Raw genomic sequence first — 19,142 nt, 5'->3', positions numbered from 1 at the left:
TTCCTTGTCCTCCAAGGACTTGAATCCCATTAAATGAGATGCTGTTAATAAACCTTGAGCCTTGGGCAGCCGTTATACATGTTGCAGGTGTGTTCGCCCTGTTTGCTGTGCAGGGACCCCCCTCTCCTCACAGCACGTGTGGGAAACCAGCCCTTCTGCTCCACTGGCCCCTGAGGGCAGAGCAAGGGCTGGGGACTTAGTGGTCCTGGGCCCCCCTCTGATCCCAGCCCTGTCCCTTGGACCCTCAGACTGCCAGAAGGGGTCCAAGCCCCACTTGGCCTCCATCTACACTGCTCCCCCTGCACTTTCATCATATCCCCTGTCCTCAAAAAAGCCCTTCCTTCCATCTCCCTCTATTTCTCCATCTTCCTCCCATCCCTCTACCTCCGATCTCTCCACCTCCTCTATCCCTCCATCTCCTTCTTGTGCCTTCATCTTCCATTTCTCACATCGCTCCATCTTTTATCCTTCCACCTTCCTCCCATTCCTCTATCTTTCATCCTGTTATCTCCCTCTGACCTCTGTCTTCCACCCTTACATCTTCCCATCCCTCCATCTTCCACCTCTCCATCTCTCCTCCACTTCTCCATTTCTCCCATCCCTACATTTTTCCCATCCCTCCATCTTCATTCCATCCCTTTATCGCTCATCCTTCTCCATCTTTCTCCTATCCCTTTACTACCCATCCCTCCATCTTCCACCCTTCCATCTCTCCCCCACCTATCCATTTCTCCCATCCCTCCATTTTTCCCATCCCTCCATCTTCATCCCATCCCTTTATCACCCATCCTTCCACCCCTCCATTTCTCCCATCCTTCCACCTTCCCTCCCTCCCATTCCCATCCCCATCCTCCGTCTCTCTCTCCCCGCCTCGCCCCGCTCCCTCCCTTCCTCCCTCCTCCTCCCCCCCGGCGCGCCTCCTCCTCCTCCTCCCCCGCCCGGTACCGCATTGCCGTAGTGCGGGGGGGCCGCTGCATTGCGCTGCCGCCGTCAATAGGTGGGCCCCTCCCGGGGAGATAAAGCCGCCGGAGCCCAAGCTGGCAGCCTCTGCCGCCCCGACCGCCGCTCCGGTAAGAGCTCCGGGCCCCCAGCTGGGATCGGGCCGCTCCGCACCGGGGGGGAGGGACCGGGCTTTGGTGGTGATGGGGGTCCTGCCCCAAGGGGTTCGGTGCGCATCCCCCCATGTGCTATATGGGGTGAGGGGTACCCGGGGTAGGGAGGGAGAGGATGAGGCTGGGCCGTTCCTTCATCTCGCAGGTGCCGCTTCCCGCAGGTGGGAATTACCCTGCTCCCTCTGCCCAGCCATTAGCGCCTTGGGGAGGAAGAGGAAAACAACAATAATGATAGAATCAAACAAAACCCCGGTTCCCAAAGCGACCCCCATCACACACCCTGGGTTCTGGGGTGCACCCGGGGCAGAGGGACCCGGACCCGGGTGCGGGTATCCCTGCGGAGCTGCAAAATGGCCAGATCCGGGCGGGAGCCGCTCAAGGGCAGCGCAGGGACGGAGCTCTCGCTGCCCAGGGAGGCTTCTCGCAGCGGGATATCATTGCCCGCATGACTGAATCGCCGTTAGAGCAGCAAACTCCTCCTGACCTCCTTTAGTTTTATGGGCTGATTCGTGAAATGGGATTTGATTAGACATCAAATTAAAGCTCCTGATCGTGCCGGCTTTGCGCAGCAGCCGCAGAGCCATGGGAACGCGGGGAGATGCCACAACAGCTCCCTGGATATATCGATTTGTGTTTTCATCCTTTTCCCTCTGTTTCATCCTGATTCATGGTTGCAGAATATAACAAATCCCCCCCACTGCGGGCTCAGCCCCACTCCGGGGACCAGGCGAGGGCTATTTTTGTCCATCCCATTTTGCAGTCACCATGTTGTCACCCGAACCATGCATGGGTTGGGAATGGTGAGGGCAGCTTATAGGGCTGGGCACCCACAGCTCCTCCCAGGGGCACCTACAACATGGAGTAGATGCCCTCAGGTTTGGAAAGACCGAGAAAGCAGCGGTAGCAGCCAGAGGAAGGTTTTCCAGGGAGGAAGGGCACCTTTGAGGCACCGATGACGTAGCCTTGGGGTCTCCATGGAGGGCAAGACGTTGACAGAAGTGGTATCTTGCTGAGACTTGGAGGATGTACATGCTGGCCAGAAATAGCCCGGCTGGCTCCATCCCAGCACGGGCAGAGCTGCCAGACGAGGCTGGGCACCCCCGGCCAGGATGGGGCACATGGTCCAGTGGGAAGGTGGGACGAGGGGAGGAGAGTTGTCCCAGATGGGCTGGGAAGGGGTTGTCACGGGGGCTCTTCTGATGCACCTGCCTCTTCCCCTGCAGCCTCCCAAACCCCACAACTGCATTCCCATCGCCACCCGCCCAGCCAGCCCCGCGTAGCCCAGCAGCATGGGGAAGGAGAAGACGCACATCAACATCGTCGTCATTGGGCATGTGGACTCTGGGAAATCCACCACCACCGGGCACCTCATCTACAAATGCGGGGGCATTGACAAAAGGACCATTGAGAAATTCGAGAAGGAAGCTGCTGAGGTGAGGAGCCCATCCCGCAGCGTTCCCCCCATCCCACAGTCCCATCCGCAGGGATGCTCCACACTGACGCCCCAAAAGTGCTCCTTTTTCCCATTTTCCTGGCGCTGCCCTTCTCGTACCTTCTCTTTCTCCCTTTGTTCCCATCTATTTTTTTCCCTCCGCGCCCCTGGGTCTTCCTGACTTCTCTGGCCTTGGGAAAATAGGGCATTTGGGTGCTTGCCACCCTCTTCTCTGGAGCTGGGGGACTCCCTGCTGCAGGCTGGTAATGAGAGCATAGGCATGGTGAGGTCTGCGAGATGGGTTAGGGAACTGGTGGTCATCACCAGGATTCTGGAAGAGCCACAAACCAGGGCATGAAATTCCTTCTAAATATTGTGCATGAGGAGGAAAACCTGATAATCCCTCATTGCCCAGCGCAGGACTCTCGGAATTTCACTCTGAAGCATCTCCTGCCAGTGCCTGCTGGGCACAAGGTCCAGCATCAGCTGGACCACTCCTTTTGATTCAGTTTAACAACCCCATTCCCGTTTTTTCTCAGGCAGGGGGGTCTGACGTGTAGCAGGATTGGTAGCCCTTAATACAGAAAAGCTGGCATGAGGCAGAAGCATTTAAATTAAGTTCTTTTGTTTAACTCTAATGGTGGCATTTATAGCGATTTAATAGTGGATGCCGTCACTCATAAAGCACCACCCAATGCCTATAATGTGGCAAACGCAGAGATTAAAGAGGAAGAAATAGTCTTGGGAATCAAAATGTGAACTGGAAGCTCTCAGAAATTAATGATGGTAAATTCTAGAGAGGTGGGTGAGCTGGGAAAAGCCCGGCTGTTATTGATAGGGCAAATCTGCTCTCTCAGAAGATGGCTTGTCGTCATCATTCCAGGAATCTTTAATGCAGATGTCCCTCCATATTTTTTTTGGACAAAATCCCACATTCAAATGAAAAAGAGGAGGTTTACTGCCACTCCTAATTAAGCATTTTGCTGTCTGTCTGTCTGTCTGTCTGTCTTAACCCTTTAAATCTGCTGATAGCATCAGAGCTAAAACACTCATTTTCCTGCCTCACTGCCAGCCCTTTTCCCCAGCCTTTAAGCAAAGATCTTCCTTCATACAAAATGATCCTTCTCCCACCCTGTTCCAAAATGATCCCCCCATAGATTCCCCCCCCCTTTACATACAGATTGGATATGGCTTGATGAGGTTATCATGGATGTGATTGCGGCTATTTTAATGGAACAGACACTTCCACTGACTTGCCGGAATATGCGGGGACTGGGAGCTGCTATTAATAGCCTATTGACTGAGCTTTCCGACTCCATTTTCTGGTGCAGGGCTGGGGAAGGGTTTTCTTCCATTAGGTGGCATTCACAGGAAATGGAAGCTTGCCTGCACCCAAAAAGCCAACAAAAAACCCCCACGGGCTGATAGGGGGTTTTATATAAGAGAAAAGAGAAAGGATTTTTCTTCTTGTCTTTTGACTCAAAGGTAACAGGATCTCCCAAAGACGAGTTGTGCTATTAAAAAATAAAGGAAGAAAGCAGTATTTGCGGTCTCCAACTAGAAACTGTCCCTCTGCTGGGGTTCAGTCAAGGGAAATCAGGCTGTTTCTGGCACCCGAACAGGGAAGGTATTGTGCCAAAGCTAGATAATACCCTGTTTTTTTCAACAACAGCTCTGGGTAACTGAATATACCCCGTGAAAGGAGGGAAACAGTTTGCTAAATAAAGGATCTCATTTGTCTTCAAGTTCCGTACAATGCCCAGTTCTGGGGGGGGGTTCACACGAGATGAGAGGCTCTGTGTGTGTGTGGATGTGGTTGCCTGTGATCAGGTGCTGATTCCCATTCAGTTCCTGTGGGAGAGCCAGGGGGTCTGCTCTGTGCCTCAGTTTCCCCATGCAGAAGAGAAGGAATAGGCTGCTGATGGGGGGAAGGCTGTGGGATGTGCTGATTGAGCTCCTGCCTAAGATCTACCTATTATAAAGCACAAAATCCTTGGTGTATCTCCACCTTTTCCAGCACTAAATAAGCACGCTCTAATGATCCCCTCCCTTTTTTCCTTGGCAAGAGAGGGATTTGATGTGCATGCTGGAAAGGGTTAACCTCCAAGCTCCTGCTCTTCCCCCTCACTAAGCCTGATGCCAGGAGGATGCTTAGGAGCAGGGATTTGATTCTGGATTTTTCCATGCCTAGACTGCCCTTCCTGCAGGCTCAAGAGCTTGCAGCTGCCCATCAGAGATGGGGCATCACCCTCTTGACTGGCATCCCCTCTGAGGAGGAGGAGGTTTGCTCCTGGCTTGAGGATTTTGCCTGTAATCCTCCAGAGCAAGCTGCAAAGTCATCGCAGCGCTCGGCTCTTACGTAAACCAGGCAGCACCACCAGCTCAGCACGTTAATTCCTTGTGCTGAATTATGCGGACATGGGGCTGGAATGTGGGAGACGGGAGCAGAGCAGCCCCTGGGCATGGGGTGGGCAGGATGGGTTGGGATGTGATGCTGCATTAGGCTTCTTGGTGAGGATCATCACTGAAGCGTTTGCTGCCTGCAGTTGGGAAGCGCTTCCCTCCGGAGCAGTGATTTATAATTGGCCAGGATGCAGTTTACGCATTGATCCTCCAGAAGGAACTGTGGCTGCAGAGGACACTGGGATGGGTGGGTGGGAGTGGGGTATTGCAGCTCCGTCGTCGCACAGTGGTAGGTGCCCGTTAAGTCATCTGCGAATGACCTAAATTCCATTTTCCATCTTAAAAAGCCCCTTGCATCTGAGGCCAAGAGCTGATGGTTGATGCCCATTAATCCTTTGCTTCAGCCAGGCTCCCCAGACTGCCCCAGCACACGGCATGGTCAGCAAAGGGGGGTCTTGTCCTGCCTCATCTCCACGTTGGCAGGATCCCAGCTCAGACTGGGAGCATCATCCTCATGCTGGGGGGGAATTCCACCTCTCCATGATGTCAAAGAACACTGACCCAAAGGAGAAAGCGCGTCAGAAGTAGCGCTGTAGTTTTACCAAGGAATGTGCTTTATCACAGGATGGATTTACTGTAGCTAATCTCACCCAGCAGGGTTTTATGCATTACAATGTTGGCTGAGATTTTGGCCATTTGGCAACGACAGTTGGTCTGGCTGCAGCTCACAGGAGCTCGCCGTGTGAATTTGCACACTCTGTGGCAAGAATCAATCCTGGTTCTATTCTGCTCATAGCAACCATCTCGCATTTTAATTTCCTTTTAACCCCTTCTCCTCCTATAATGAGTTCTGGGCTCATTCATGCAGCAATTCCCTTTCCCAGTAACCAGGATCAGTTAATAGATTTAAATGCAACAAGAAGCTTCCATTGCTGCTGTGGAGTTCTGTAGCATCATCATTCCCCAGCAGCAGTGCAGGAACATGGTGTTTCATGGAGGAGACCTCATGGGTTACTGGCTCCAGCTCTTGCCCATCCAGCCCCATTCATATTCACAGCTCTTCTGGTTGAGGAACACATTGAGTATAGCATCTCCTGTATTTACTAGTGAATGGATCATGGCTGCAATTGAATTTAGGGAATTTTGCCTCCAATGTTTGCAATATGACCATCTGTCTACATGAGTCTGGGATGTGGTCTTGAGTTTCTCACTGGTTCTTGCCTTCATGTTGGCCAGATGGGGAAGGGGTCCTTCAAATACGCCTGGGTGCTGGACAAGCTGAAGGCCGAGCGTGAGCGTGGCATCACCATTGACATCTCTCTGTGGAAGTTCGAGACCACCAAGTACTACATCACCATCATTGATGCGCCTGGCCACAGGGACTTCATCAAGAACATGATCACCGGCACCTCTCAGGTGAGAAATGGTGGCCAGGAGGTGGGGGACTGCTGGAGATGGGAAGCTGAGACTTGCTGACAAGCTCAGGGTCATGTAGGTGCTGTTGGAGTCCTTTTGGACGTGGGTAGTTGAGACAGCAGACATCAACAAGCATTGAGCAGGGTCCATGCAAGCGGTTGGGGTAGCTCCAGGGGACCATGGTCCTGCACATCTCTGGGTGTGGGGGAGAAAGGGCCTCCTTGGGCACAAAGAGGTGGGGTTTTCCACCCCATTTTCCCTAATTAGAGGGAGGTGGGATGCTGTGATTTACAGGCTTTTGTGTGAGGATACCTCCACATTATTTTAGCCAACAAAACTTCCAACAATCCATTAGGTTTTATTGACTAAAGGAGACCCCATGAACCTTTTCTGCTTCCTTTTACTTGAAACATCTGGTTTTGTCCCATGAACCACATATTGCCAAACTCAATGGTCTACGCTTCCAGAGGAGGGTGATTTCCCCTTGTCGCACTGGAGGACATTCCTACATCTCCCTGTGGTTGATGGGTGCTGGATGAACCTCACTGTGTGCCCAACAAGATTCCCATTGCGATGCCAGTTGGGCTGGGCATGACTTACTGCCAAACCCAGGCGATTCTGCTGTGGGGCTCTGGGTACAGAAGTATTCTGGTTGCCATGGTTGGAGTCTCACCCATCACCCAGGGAGATTATTTGCAAGACTTCAATAGTTTTAGATAAGGCCTTTTCTGAGCATCTCTGGATGATCGAGATGAGGTCCTGGTTAGAGTGACTCACTCTGATTTCCAACCCACATTGCAAAGCCATGCCTAGTGAGCAAGTCTGATAAAACACAGTAAGGTCAGTTTTGAGGTAGATCTGCAGGGTTATGGGTAGCAACTGGTGGGAAGTTGGTCCAAGCTGTGAGTAGGATTCATCAGGGGCTTACTCAGGGATTTACTCACCAGGAGTGGGGGCAGAAGCCATTCATTAGCTCTCTCCTCCCAGGCTGACTGTGCTGTCCTGATCGTCGCTGCTGGTGTTGGTGAGTTTGAAGCTGGTATCTCCAAGAACGGGCAGACCCGTGAGCACGCTCTGCTGGCCTACACCCTGGGGGTGAAGCAGCTCATCGTGGGCATCAACAAGATGGATTCCACGGAGCCCCCTTACAGCGAGAAGCGCTACGATGAGATCGTCAAGGAGGTCAGCGCCTACATCAAAGAAGATCGGCTACAAACCCAGCCACAGTTCCCTTCGTGCCCATCTCGGGCTGGCATGGAGACAACATGCTGGAGCCTTCTCCAATGTAAGTGTGCATTGTGTTAGACTTTTCCCCCCTATCCCAAGCGTCCTGGTCCAGGCTGAAGCTGACCTCTGTGCTGTGAAAACCACAGGCATATTCATGTACTCATCACGGTAATGGCCATGTTGCCACCATAGATGTTTGTCACATAGCTCTGGTTGCACCAAGCTGGGATGAATGGGTGCACTGTTGGTGGGCACACTGGTTGCTGTCCTGTGGCCAGACACCCCAGCAGCTAAACATGAGCATCTTCAGGAGATGATCTCCATGGCTTTGCCTCTGGGATGTGATTTGAAGGTTCCGCATCATCAGACCCATGGTAACATCAGAACCAGCCGCAGCAATTGTCACTCTCAGCAGGAACATTGTGTGTGGTTTTAGGACATTGTTTCTGAGGGAAAAAACATGATGTGGTCACAGGCTTGGAAATGGCTCCCACCATGCAGCAGGGCTCCCTCGTTTTGGGTATTGGCTACCCTTTCCCATCAGAGCTATACGCACTATGGTGGCTGCACCTTCCAGTTCCAGTCCCAACATCTCACTTCTTAAGGTGGCTTTTTCATGAGGAGGTACCAGGTTTCCATACCAAAACATGATTTTCTGGAGCATCCATTTGGGGCTGCTCCTTGTCAGTCCATTTTTACAGTGCATCAGTGATGGTGCTGGTGGGAATACAAAGGCAGGGTGCTCTGGGTGGGGCTCTTGCCCTTATTTCATATGACAGCAGGAGAGAAAGAAGAGGTTTGGAGAAGGATGTGGGTTCTGGTCATAGGCTGCATTTGTTACTCCTGGCACTGTTTTTTTGGGGAAAAGCCACCCCAGCTTTTGTCTTCTAAAGAAATGATGGGCTGGAAAGTTCTCGCCAGAGGAAGGTCCTGCTCTCTTGCTGCTTCTGGGTGACCTTGAGCAAGTTGCTTCGACAGAAATCCTCAGCAATCTCTTGTGCAGCTAATGGGAATTTGATGCTTAAGGGGAATTTAGGACTTCACTTATAGATTATGGGTCAGAGCCCTGTGACAAGGCACAGAGGCCAATGTTTTGAGTAGAGCAGTGGATTGAGGGAGGTCAGGGATCATGAACCTGTGCTAGAGGAGTGCTGCAATGCAAACTCACACTGTCCTGAAACACAGCTCATAGGAAGGGCAGCTCTCTTGGGGCTGATTGGAAGGAAGGGATTTTTGGGGTGCTTGGGAGATTCCTGTTCCCTGCGGAGCAGAGCTGGGATAAAGGTCAGCCACGGCCATGCCAAACCGAGCCACATAGCTCCTGGGTGCCTCAAATCAGACAGGCTCCAAATGTCAGCAGCTGCTGGGCCGGGAAGATGATCCCAAACAGCGCTATTAATAGAGGGGAGGCACAGAACAGGATGGGGCTCATGGCCCCCTTCCTCTCAGAGCATGTGCTCAGTGTGATGTGCTGCCCAAGAGAAGGCAGGAGCCAAAATAACTCAGCCTCTTTGCTTGTGTGTCCATCAGGGGACTTATCAGAAGGTGGGGATTAGAGGCTGTGACGTCCCGACCAGCTCCTGTCACTCCGGGCGAGGGGGATGTGGGTGCACATCAGGCTGGAGCCAGCTCTGCGTGGGACACTCCCAGCCCACATCCCTGCTGCAACATCAGCCTAAGGCCAACCGCACAAAATGGTGCTTGGGAATGCAATTGCATCAGAGTTTCACATTTGAGGGTTTTGTGGGAAGCAGCTTTCTGTTGCTGCAGCCGACAGAATAGGGATGTTTTGATGGGTTTGGGAGAACTTTCATCCCATGGATGCTGCAACCTGAATGCACCCAATCTGTGGTGGCAGAGGAGTGTGGTTGGCTTGGGGGTGAAGCCTCGATGCTCGGGGTGGGTGTGTTGGGATTGCTCGTCGGGCTGGTAAAAATCAGAGAAGGGGAATTGCTCTGTAAAATGGCACACTTGGGGGTGGGCAAAAAGAGGTTGGGAGCTCAGCTGGATCCTGTTTAGCCTGTCTGGCTGCAGTGTTTTGGTCAGATCCTGCTTTTGCCATCAGGAGTGGTGGAATAGGAATCGCTTTTTGGGAAGCAGATTTGGGGAATACATAAGAGAGGTTTTCCTTGGAGTGGTCGCTAGGAAGCAGCACAAACCAGGTTTTACAGGATGCTTTCTCACTTTGGGGCCATAGCAGAGGTTTCCCAGAGTGGGATTTACTACCAGAAATCATCAAAGTGTGAAATTTATATCTGATGTGGCTTGGATGCCAGAAGTTTCCTGGATAAAGCATAGAAAGGAAAGGAAGCTGACCTGAACATGCTTGGTGCAGGCTGAATTCCATGGCTGGACCTGGGCTCTTTCCCTTGGTCCTTCCAAAAGCAGTGTAGATTGCAGGATACAAAGCCAGCCTTGGCATAGCTGTGTCCTCCAGCGATGGCTGTGAAACTGGGGCACTTTGGGGGGTGCTGTTTCACCCCTAACCCATCCCCAATCACACTGTGCCACTGGTGTTGGTACCTAAGGAAAAGGCCATGTCCATAACATGTGCGATGGAGCTGCACACGAGCAGAGTTTTACATCTGAGTGGGGAAATACTGTCTAAACCTCTCTGTGCAGAGGCAGGGGAATGACCTTGCATTTGCTGATCCCTGTTTGTTGTATCAGGGGGGTTTCAGACCCAGGACTCAATTTGTCGTGCTGGCAAGCCCCAGGTATTGCTACAGCTTCCAGATGTGCAGCATCACCCCAAGAAAGCACTGTGGTTCCCCGTATCAAACCATGGCCTCTGCTGAGCACATTTCCATACCTCTCTGCCTCTTTTCTGGCCAGTTTTAGCTTCAAAGTTCCTATTTATGGCAGAAGAAGAGATCATCTGTGATAAACAATCCTGACCCTCTGCGGCCCTGGTGCAAGCACCAGGTTTCAAGCATCCTCCCAAGCCAGGGTTTAAAATCCAAACCAAGCAGGAGCGAGCGGGGAGAAGTGTCTGTCTGGGGCTTGCCTTGAAGAATCTTGGTTCCCAGGACTGAAGGTTGAGTGCTTTGTAAGCTGGGACTTGACATGGAGACCCCTGTGGTCCTTGTGCTGGAGGCATCATTGCTGGAGGGCAGGATCCCAGGCAGCTGGCACAGCACCCGTGAGTTAGTGTTGGAAAATGGGGCTCTGAGTTTGCTGGTTTAACCAATTCCATCCTTTTTCTCCTGTTAATGGCTGTTTGGCATGTTTCTGGAAAGGGGGGAATTTGAGCAGAGGGGGTGCAGAAAAGTCTAACAGGGATGGTGGAATGGCATCCTCCTCAGCCTCAGGTAAAGCCAGCATGTGGCTGGACTGACTCCCATGAAGGTTGTCCTGCTGAGAACATCTCTCTGGGATCATGTCTGGATTCCTGAGGACAAGCACACTCAGTGGCGTGTTGGAAGTGCTTCAATGCCAGGTTGGATGGGGGCTTGGAGCAACCTGCTCTAGTGGAAGGTGTCCTGCCCGTGGCAGGGGGGTTGGAGCTGGATGAGCTTTAAGGTCCTTGCCAACCCAAACCAGTCTGGAATTCTATGTTGTTGCTGGCTCTGTTTGCAGATGCCTTGGTTCAAAGCCTGAAGGTGAGACGCAAGAAGGCAATGCCAGCGGGGTGTCCCTCTTGGAGGCCCTGGACACCATCCTGCCCCCAACCCGCCCCACAGATAAACCCCCTGCGCCTGCCCCTGCCAGGATGTCTACAAGATTGGAGGTGAGTAAAAGCCTTGCTACTGCTTTAAACCAGAGTCTTTGTTTCCGTGGGATTTAGGAATGACATTTGCAGGTATTGGGAAACTGGAGATTGGGACTTTCAAACTTGAGATAATGCGTGGGGAGAAAGGTGGTAGCTTCAGCCACCAGTGGAGGCTGGTGGCGTGGCAGCTTGGCCACGGTCTGCTGGTGCTTCCCAGATGCTAGTGTCCATCAATCCAGCACTCATATGCTGAGCTGGACCATGGTGCCAACCATGTAGGGAGCACAGCAGCCAGCGCGTCTGCCTGTCCCTCTGGAGCAGTGATGGGGACACTCTTCTGAGCTATAAATACCCCGTGAGCTCTCTGACCTGCTGGCAGCAGCAGGCAGCCCTGCTGACTCCCTGGCACAGCCATTTCCAGCCCTTTTCCACTCTTTTCCAAGGACACGTGCGCTGCAGAAACCAGGCAGGGATTGAACATGGGTGAACATGGGTTTTAACTGGCTTTTTAACGCAGTATTTTGCTTGCAATGGAGATAGGTTGTGAGAAGGTCTGTGTCCTCCTCTAGCTCAGCTGGGGCAAAGAGATATGGTTTTGCCATGAAGCAGGTCCTTAGAGAGCAGAGACACCATGGGAAGAGGGGAGGTGGAGGCAGCAGGGTGGATGTAGAGGAGCAAATGGGTCCATGAAACCTGCCCAACCTCTTTGCAAGGTTGTTTCTCTTAATGATTCTTCACCTGACTCCAAAGGTGGGTTTTCCCAAAGTCTGATGACACAGGGTATAAAAGGTCCCCTTCATTTAAGCGGCCACCCTCATTCTCTGGCACAATTGAGCCTCATCCCATGCTGATGATGTGGCCATCAGGGATGCAGAGCGTGTTGTTGCACACACGCTTGGTGGATGTGCCCAGTCCTCCCTGCAGAAGCATGCCGCCACTTATACAAAGGAGGAGATTTCAGGGCACATGGATTGCTCAGGGCCTTCTGATTATGGTGTTACTTGTTTTTTACAAAACATTGGGGTAGAAAGGGGTGGATCTTAGGGTATTTTGAAGACCCTAATGTTGATCTTGGCAGCTAAAAACTAGAGGGTTTGGGGACAAGAAGCAAACATGATGGAAAGCGCTGGAGATATCTTGCTTTTGCTGCAGCCAGGCTCTAGCCCAGGGGTATTCCAAGCAGATTACATCTTGCTTTGCTCTGTCCTTGTCTCTGAAGGTATTGGCACAGTCCCTGTTGGCCGAGTGGAGACCGGCATCCTGCGGCCTGGCATGGTGGTCACCTTCGCACCCGTGAACATCACCACTGAGGTGAAGTCCGTGGAGATGCACCACGAGGCCCTGAGTGAGGCTCTGCCTGGAGACAACGTTGGCTTCAACGTGAAGAACGTCTCCGTCAAGGACATCCGCCGCGGGAACGTGTGCGGGGACAGCAAGTCGGACCCGCCGCAGGAGGCAGCGCAGTTCACATCTCAGGTCAGCACCGTGCGTGGTTTCACACTGTCCCCCAGCTCCCAGCCTTGTCCTGACACCGCTCTGTCCCTCAGGTGATCATCCTGAACCACCCCGGCCAGATCAGCGCCGGGTACTCGCCCGTCATCGACTGCCACACCGCACACATCGCCTGCAAGTTCGCCGAGCTGAAGGAGAAGATCGACCGGCGCTCCGGCAAGAAGCTGGAGGACAACCCCAAGTCCCTGAAATCGGGTGATGCGGCCATTGTGGAGATGATTCCTGGCAAGCCGATGTGTGTGGAGAGCTTCTCCCAGTACCCACCCCTTGGTAAGGGACTGGCTCTTTGGAGGTCTCTTTGGAGGAGCACGAAGGGTCTGTGGATGTAGAGCTCACACCAGACGCGCTGAGCCTCTCCCAATATCCCCAACAGTTGGACCTGGAAGGGAGCTGAGGATGTTTGTTGCTCCCCCATAAATCTGGGGGTGCAAACTGATGCACAAACTGTGTTAGGGCGTGGGTGGGTGGGACAGGCTCTGTGCTGAGCTGGGTTTCTGAAGGCAGGGATGGGTTTTCCCTCTGGGAGCAACAGGAGCTTTCTATCAAAGGTTACTAAACCCTGATAGCTTCTGAATGCAAACCCATTTGTCAGCTTCCCCATCTCTGCCCTAAAACACAACTGGTCAGGAGAAGAAAGAGGGAAGTTTGCTCAGAGAGGTCACCTCTTAACGCAGGGAAGTGCTTGGATGATGTTGCACATCTGGAAGCTTTAGCAAAGGCCAGGAACAGCCGGGGCTGTTAAGCCTGGGAGAAGAGAGGCTGCGTGGAGACCTCAGAGCAGCTTCCAGTGCCTGAAAGGGGCTAACCAGGGGTGCTGGAGAGGGACTCTTCATCAGGGGACTGGTAGCGGATAGGACAAGGGGTGATGGGTTTAAACTGGAAACAGGGGGAAGTTCAGGTTAGATATAAGGAAGAAGTTCTTTATTGTGAGGGTGCCGAGGCACTGGCACAGAGAAGCTTGGGTGGCTGGGCCCCTATGGCCCTGGCAGTGTTCAAGGCCAGAGTTTGGACACAGGGGCTTGGAGCAAACCTGCTCTAGTGGAAGGTGTCCCTGCCCGTGGCAGGGGTTGGAAACTGGATGATCTTAAGGTCCCTTTCCAACCCAAGCCATTCTATGATGCTGATGTCCCCTCACTCTCCATCCCACAGGCCGCTTCGCTGTCCCGTGAGCATGCGGCAGAACCGTGGCTGTGGGAGTCATCAAAACGTGGAGAAGAAAGAGCGGTGGGCCGGGAAAGTCACCAAGTCTGCCCCAGAAGGCCCAGCAGGCTGGGAAAAATGAATCGTGGGCTCCCAGTGCATTGCGCAGAAAACCATCCCTGACACCAGGACGCTGCCACCGTCTCCCCCGGGCGCACGTGTGCACATCAGCTTGTAAGAGTTTATATGTCAACGACTGGATGCTCACCATTAAGGTCCAGTGAAATTCTTTAAAAGGAAAAGCATGTTCCAGCGTTTGTGAGGCTTCATGTTAATTTTACCAATAAAACTGGTACAACATCCACAGTGGGAAAAAAAAAACACCCCAAGTAACCCCCTCCCCCCCCTTCCCCAAAAAAACCCCAAAACAAAACAACCAATCCAAAAGGTGTGTGGAGCTCTGTGTGTGCGTCTGTCATTTGGAGAGGGCTGGGTTTGGGTGGGGTTTGTGTGGTCCCACTTAGAGCAGAGGGTGGGAATGGGCAGAGGCAAGGCTGGGATGGAAATTTGGAAGATGGGGGAGATTTGGGGCACCCATATTCTAGGTGGCACCAAGGCAGGTCTCTCGCCCTGACCAATGGAGGTATCTGGGCTGATTCCCCCAGCCTGGAGCAGGGGCTGCTCTTACAGCAGTTCTGATGCTCTGCTTAACTTGCTCAACCCTCTAATATCAATTATCAGGGCTTTTATTCTACTTTTCTCCGTGCAAAATAAGCTTAAGTTAACCTCCTAAAGTTTTCCCATATAAAGAAAGAATATAGCACACCCCAAACCCTCTGGAAGGGCTAGAGCATCCCTTTGATTCTTTATAATACCCCATCACTTTGGGAGAGGTGGCCAAGGCTGCCTTCTCTCTACACACTCTTCACCTCACCTGTGACAGATCCCCAGCCCTTTCCAAACAACATAACAGGAATGTTTCTCTCTGAATGAAGCCAGGTGTTGGAGCCCAGATGTGACTCAGGACTCCCAAGAAGCCCCAAAACTCATGGTCTTCACCCAAGGTGGTGTCTTGGCTCCCACTGCAAACTTGCAGCCCAGGGCAAGGTTTGCACCTCTCTGTGCTCTACCTGATGGCAGCTGTCCCAGTCCAAAGGGTTGTGGTTGCCAAGTGGTTGGGACTGACCAAATGCAACAGCCAGGAGCTGTGACGGGGAAAGGGTGGAAGCACTGAGTGGGTCGTGGTACAGGGAAAAGGAGGGAGGAGGTGTGATGATGCTGTTCCCACCCTGCCACAGCACTATGGGAGCATTTCCAAGGGACATCTCCCTGACGGTGGGGTTAACAGCGTGATGGAGCATCCTGAGGTTGTCTGTGCTCATGGCTTGGCTTTTAGGAGAAGCCACAGTGCCGGGAGTGGATGCCCATGGAAGGATGGCATCATGCAAAGTCCTTCCCAGGAGAGCTTCAAAGCACAAGTATCATCACTGTTTGTGTTGCAGGAGCCCTTAATGATCCTAATTAACACCTGATGCTCTGCAGCACTAAGTGCCCCCAGGCAGAGCCTCAAGGAGCTGATACCAAGCTGAATTACAGAGCACTGCATGAAGTCACCGTGTCCTGCTCCCTCGGCATGTCCCCATCCCATGTCCCAGTCTGACAGCAAATGGACATGTGCTGTCACTGAGCCATGTTCCGCAAAACTCTATGCACAGGCCACTGAGACTCTTCACCTCTCTTCACACCCTCAGCATCCACTAGCTTCTTCCCTAGAAATCGATTTGATGCCCAAGGTCTTTGCAGTATTTGGGCTCTATGAAATGCCATGTCCTTGGCATGCCATAGATTGGAAGGGGACCTGGGGATCCCTCCAGGCACAGCACGACCCCAGGAGAAGGCTGGTTTCCCACTGGTAGTTTAATCTCATCTTCTAGCTCCTCCTGCATTTCCCAGCTCCCAAAGGCATGCTGTCCTTGAGCCAGCCCAGCAAGTTGTGCCCCTTCCTGGGTACTTCCAAGCAGGGCAGGAGAACACCATGATGTACATGTTTTTTCTCCATCCTTAAAAGCAGCAGAAACAGGAACTCCTGTGGGAACATCCCTCCTATGCTGTTGAGGAACCAACAGCGCTCTGGTCCCTGATGGAAGCCAGTCCCTGGCACAGCAGGAGTGGAGACAACCTTGTGGTGAGGTGAGAGATGGAGAAGAACAGGCACAAAGTTTGCACCTGGTCCTTTATGACTTTTTTAAAGCAAAACCAAGTCTGACAAAAACATAGCTCTGTTTCCATAGAAATCTGCCAGGGGAGCTGTGGAGGATGCTCTGGGAGCGATGCACGAGTGGTGCGGTAATCACCAGTGTGACTGCAGAAAAGGGAAATAGGAACCCCAGAGGACTGAACTCAAACCTGCTGATGGCTCACAGCATATCCACATTTTCAGCCTGATTTCAGCGTAGTTAGTACCCCAAGTAACCTGCAGGGTCAGAAAGGAGAGATAGGGCCTGCAGTGAGATATCTGCAGCTGCAACAACAGCAGCATCATCCTCCCCTGTTTTGGGAGATTTGGGTCAAGTTCTGCATAGAGACAGAATTATGAGAAATATTCTGATTTAGACCCATTTCAAATCAGAAAATCAAGTTGCTGAATTGCTGGGGCTCTCAAATCAAAATCAAATGAAGCCTGGACCTGCCTCCACCCAAACCTTGGGCTGGAAGACTCATTGTAGATCTGAGTTTTGCCATTGGATCAATGACCCACCATGTGCAAGTCACTGCCTGACCCCACCGGGCTTGCAGGCACAGAGGGGATGGTGCTTTGCTTGGCACAGGTGACCCATTTTGGGTTCTACTTCAACGATAAGCAGCCCAACTTCATCCTGAACTGGGTCACAGATGGCTTCTGGCAAACCTTGCAGCAAACTCAAGTCTATTCGAGAGCCATCAGCACCATGTGAGAGCAGGTGGGTGCTGCGTGGTCCATGGCAGGTGATATATAGGGCAGTGCTGGCGAGATGCGTTTTAAAGCACTGATTTCTCCTCCAGTTCCTCCCTGCCATGGCCAGGAGAGCCAGGACCTCACAACTGGGAACTTGGAGGCATTTTCCCTATCAACTTCTTCACTTTTTGGAGGCATTTCCCATCACTCTCCTCCCTGCAGGCGTCGCGGTGGATGCTTCCCCTCAGTAGCAGTCTCAGTGATGCCACCTGGTGGAAATAGGGACAAAGTCCTTCTGGAGCAGCTGCCAAGGAGAGGAAATCCAGCCCCACGTCCCACCTCTGCAAAACCTGGCACGCAGCGCATCCATAGCGAAGCAAAGGGAGCTGCAAAGCGCTTATCGTCATTTCTGTGGGGACCAGAGTCTGCAAATGTGATTGTATTACCTGAAATTTAAAGCTCGTGAAGGGGAAAATTGCCAGAGGTTGTAGGAAAGTCAAGAAGGATTAGGGCTGGCTCTGCTGTCCTCCTGCGGATCAGCTCTTCAAGAGGTTGCTTAAGAAACCAATGGAGCTGGAAGAAAAGGGAAATAAAGGGAGGTGCAGGGGGGCTGGATGTGGATCCGCATCCAGTTTCCAAAAGGGACATCATCTCCACAATGCAAGCACACTGTATAGCACTGATACCTCATTGGGGTTTCCTGATGGAGAAGGAAAGATCCCATGAATGGGACCATCCTCCAAAGCATGAGCAGACACCTCTGCCCATCCTTAGCCTGGTGCTGGCTGCTCTCCTGGCACCCACTGGAGAAGGAGCAATGAGTAACTTCTCCTTCCTTACCTCTATCCCACGTGCCTCGTGTCTGGCTGTGTGATGTTAATAATTTAAGGTAGGTTTCCTTCACCCACTGGAGCTGATTGGCCAACTCAGCAGGCACTTGGGATGCTCTGAAACATTTATAAGGCTTTTGCAAGGCTGCAAGCGGAATCCATGCTGCGGATGCTGAGCTGGGTGAATTCGAGCCGCCCGCTGTCCTTCCGCACGCAGAGGCGGGTTAAAGCATCAGCTGCATGGCCCTGCATAAACCCAGTGCAGGCAGCACGTCACCAGGCATGCATGGCAGCTTGGACATGCAAGAAAGCCTCTCCAGTTAAGGATTTCCTTTCCCATTGCTCCCTTCATCTGTCACCAGTCTCCCAGTGTGTTTTGCTGAACCTTAACCCCACATGGGCAGTGAGGTCCTGCCTGTTGAGTTTAAAGTCTTGATGACATCTGGAGCATCTCAAAAGCATTTGAAAACACATTGCACTATGGGGGAAGAGCAAAGGGAGATCTCTTGATCTTCCATCCCATCCCTGCTACGTTGGAAGCTGATGCCACTGACTCCAGAGAAGCCAAGGTACACTCCAGACCCCTCAACACCAGCATCACCAGAGGATGCCACTCAGGTGAGTCCTGCCATCGCTTGATGCTGACGGAGATGCTGAATCATCTATGGCAGAGGTGGAAATGACGCGGATGCAGCCTGAAGTCCATGATTACGTGACCTCAGAAAGTGAGTTCATCACTGACCAACGTCTTTGCCTGGGGCTGTGTCCCAACAGCAGCCACTTGCCTTCTCCTTGGGCAGTTTTGTAGCACATTTCACCTTGCAAAGCTGCTCTGCCAGTGGGTAGCTCTCCATCCATCCAGCACGGACACAAGTCACTGCTGCTCTGCTCCTCATGTTGCTGGGCTTGGCCTCTTTCCTGGAGCAGACCTGCATGATGCTGATCCCCTGGGTCTGGGCAGATGGGGCTGGGGCACTCACACCAGCCTGGGTAGTGCCTGGACCTGCAGTGCTAAGGGAAGCTGCAGGCAGGAGCTTTGCTCTCCCTGGGCTTTTCATCCCTGGGACTGGCTTTCTGTACAGCAACCTGGTAACACAAAACCCTCAGAGTAAACCTTCTTGTGTAACACATGGTGGGACATATCAGGAAAGGGGGAAAAGGGCAAAGAAGAACCTCAAACATCTGCATCCCCCCATTTGAGACCCACATTTTCAGTGGGAGCCTCAGTTGGCAGCCATGGGAGCACAGAGCAGCAGCTCTGGCCAGGGCAATGCACCATGCCCCATCCTCCTCTTGGCTTGTGCCTTCACCCCAGTGCAAAGATATTGCTGATCTGAAGGAGAAACCTGAGCTATAACACAGCTCAGGCTCCAGCTCCCTGCCAGATACCCCGTCCTTGTGGGGTATCATTGAACTATAACTC

The 19,142-nt window shown here is 52.5% G+C and overlaps 1 protein-coding gene across 1 annotated transcript; it reads left to right on the top strand.

The window, feature by feature from the left end:
- Positions 1–634: 634 nt before the first annotated feature.
- Positions 635–14,318, top strand: EEF1A2 (eukaryotic translation elongation factor 1 alpha 2). Its single transcript, XM_030503202.1, is given in 10 exon segments — positions 635–1,070; positions 2,336–2,545; positions 6,184–6,363; positions 7,351–7,563; positions 7,566–7,648; positions 11,170–11,278; positions 11,281–11,320; positions 12,522–12,778; positions 12,850–13,084; positions 13,964–14,318. Coding segments are annotated over 9 exon segments (1,536 nt in total). The 5' UTR covers positions 635–1,070; positions 2,336–2,401; the 3' UTR covers positions 14,239–14,318.
- The last annotated feature ends 4,824 nt before the right edge of the window (positions 14,319–19,142 follow it).

The sequence above is a fragment of the Strigops habroptila genome, chromosome 13 (assembly GCF_004027225.2).
Source record: "Strigops habroptila isolate Jane chromosome 13, bStrHab1.2.pri, whole genome shotgun sequence".
Taxonomy (NCBI): Eukaryota; Metazoa; Chordata; class Aves; order Psittaciformes; family Psittacidae; genus Strigops; species Strigops habroptila.
Note: the sequence above shows the minus strand (reverse complement) of the source record. Positions and strands in the feature narration are given on the sequence as shown.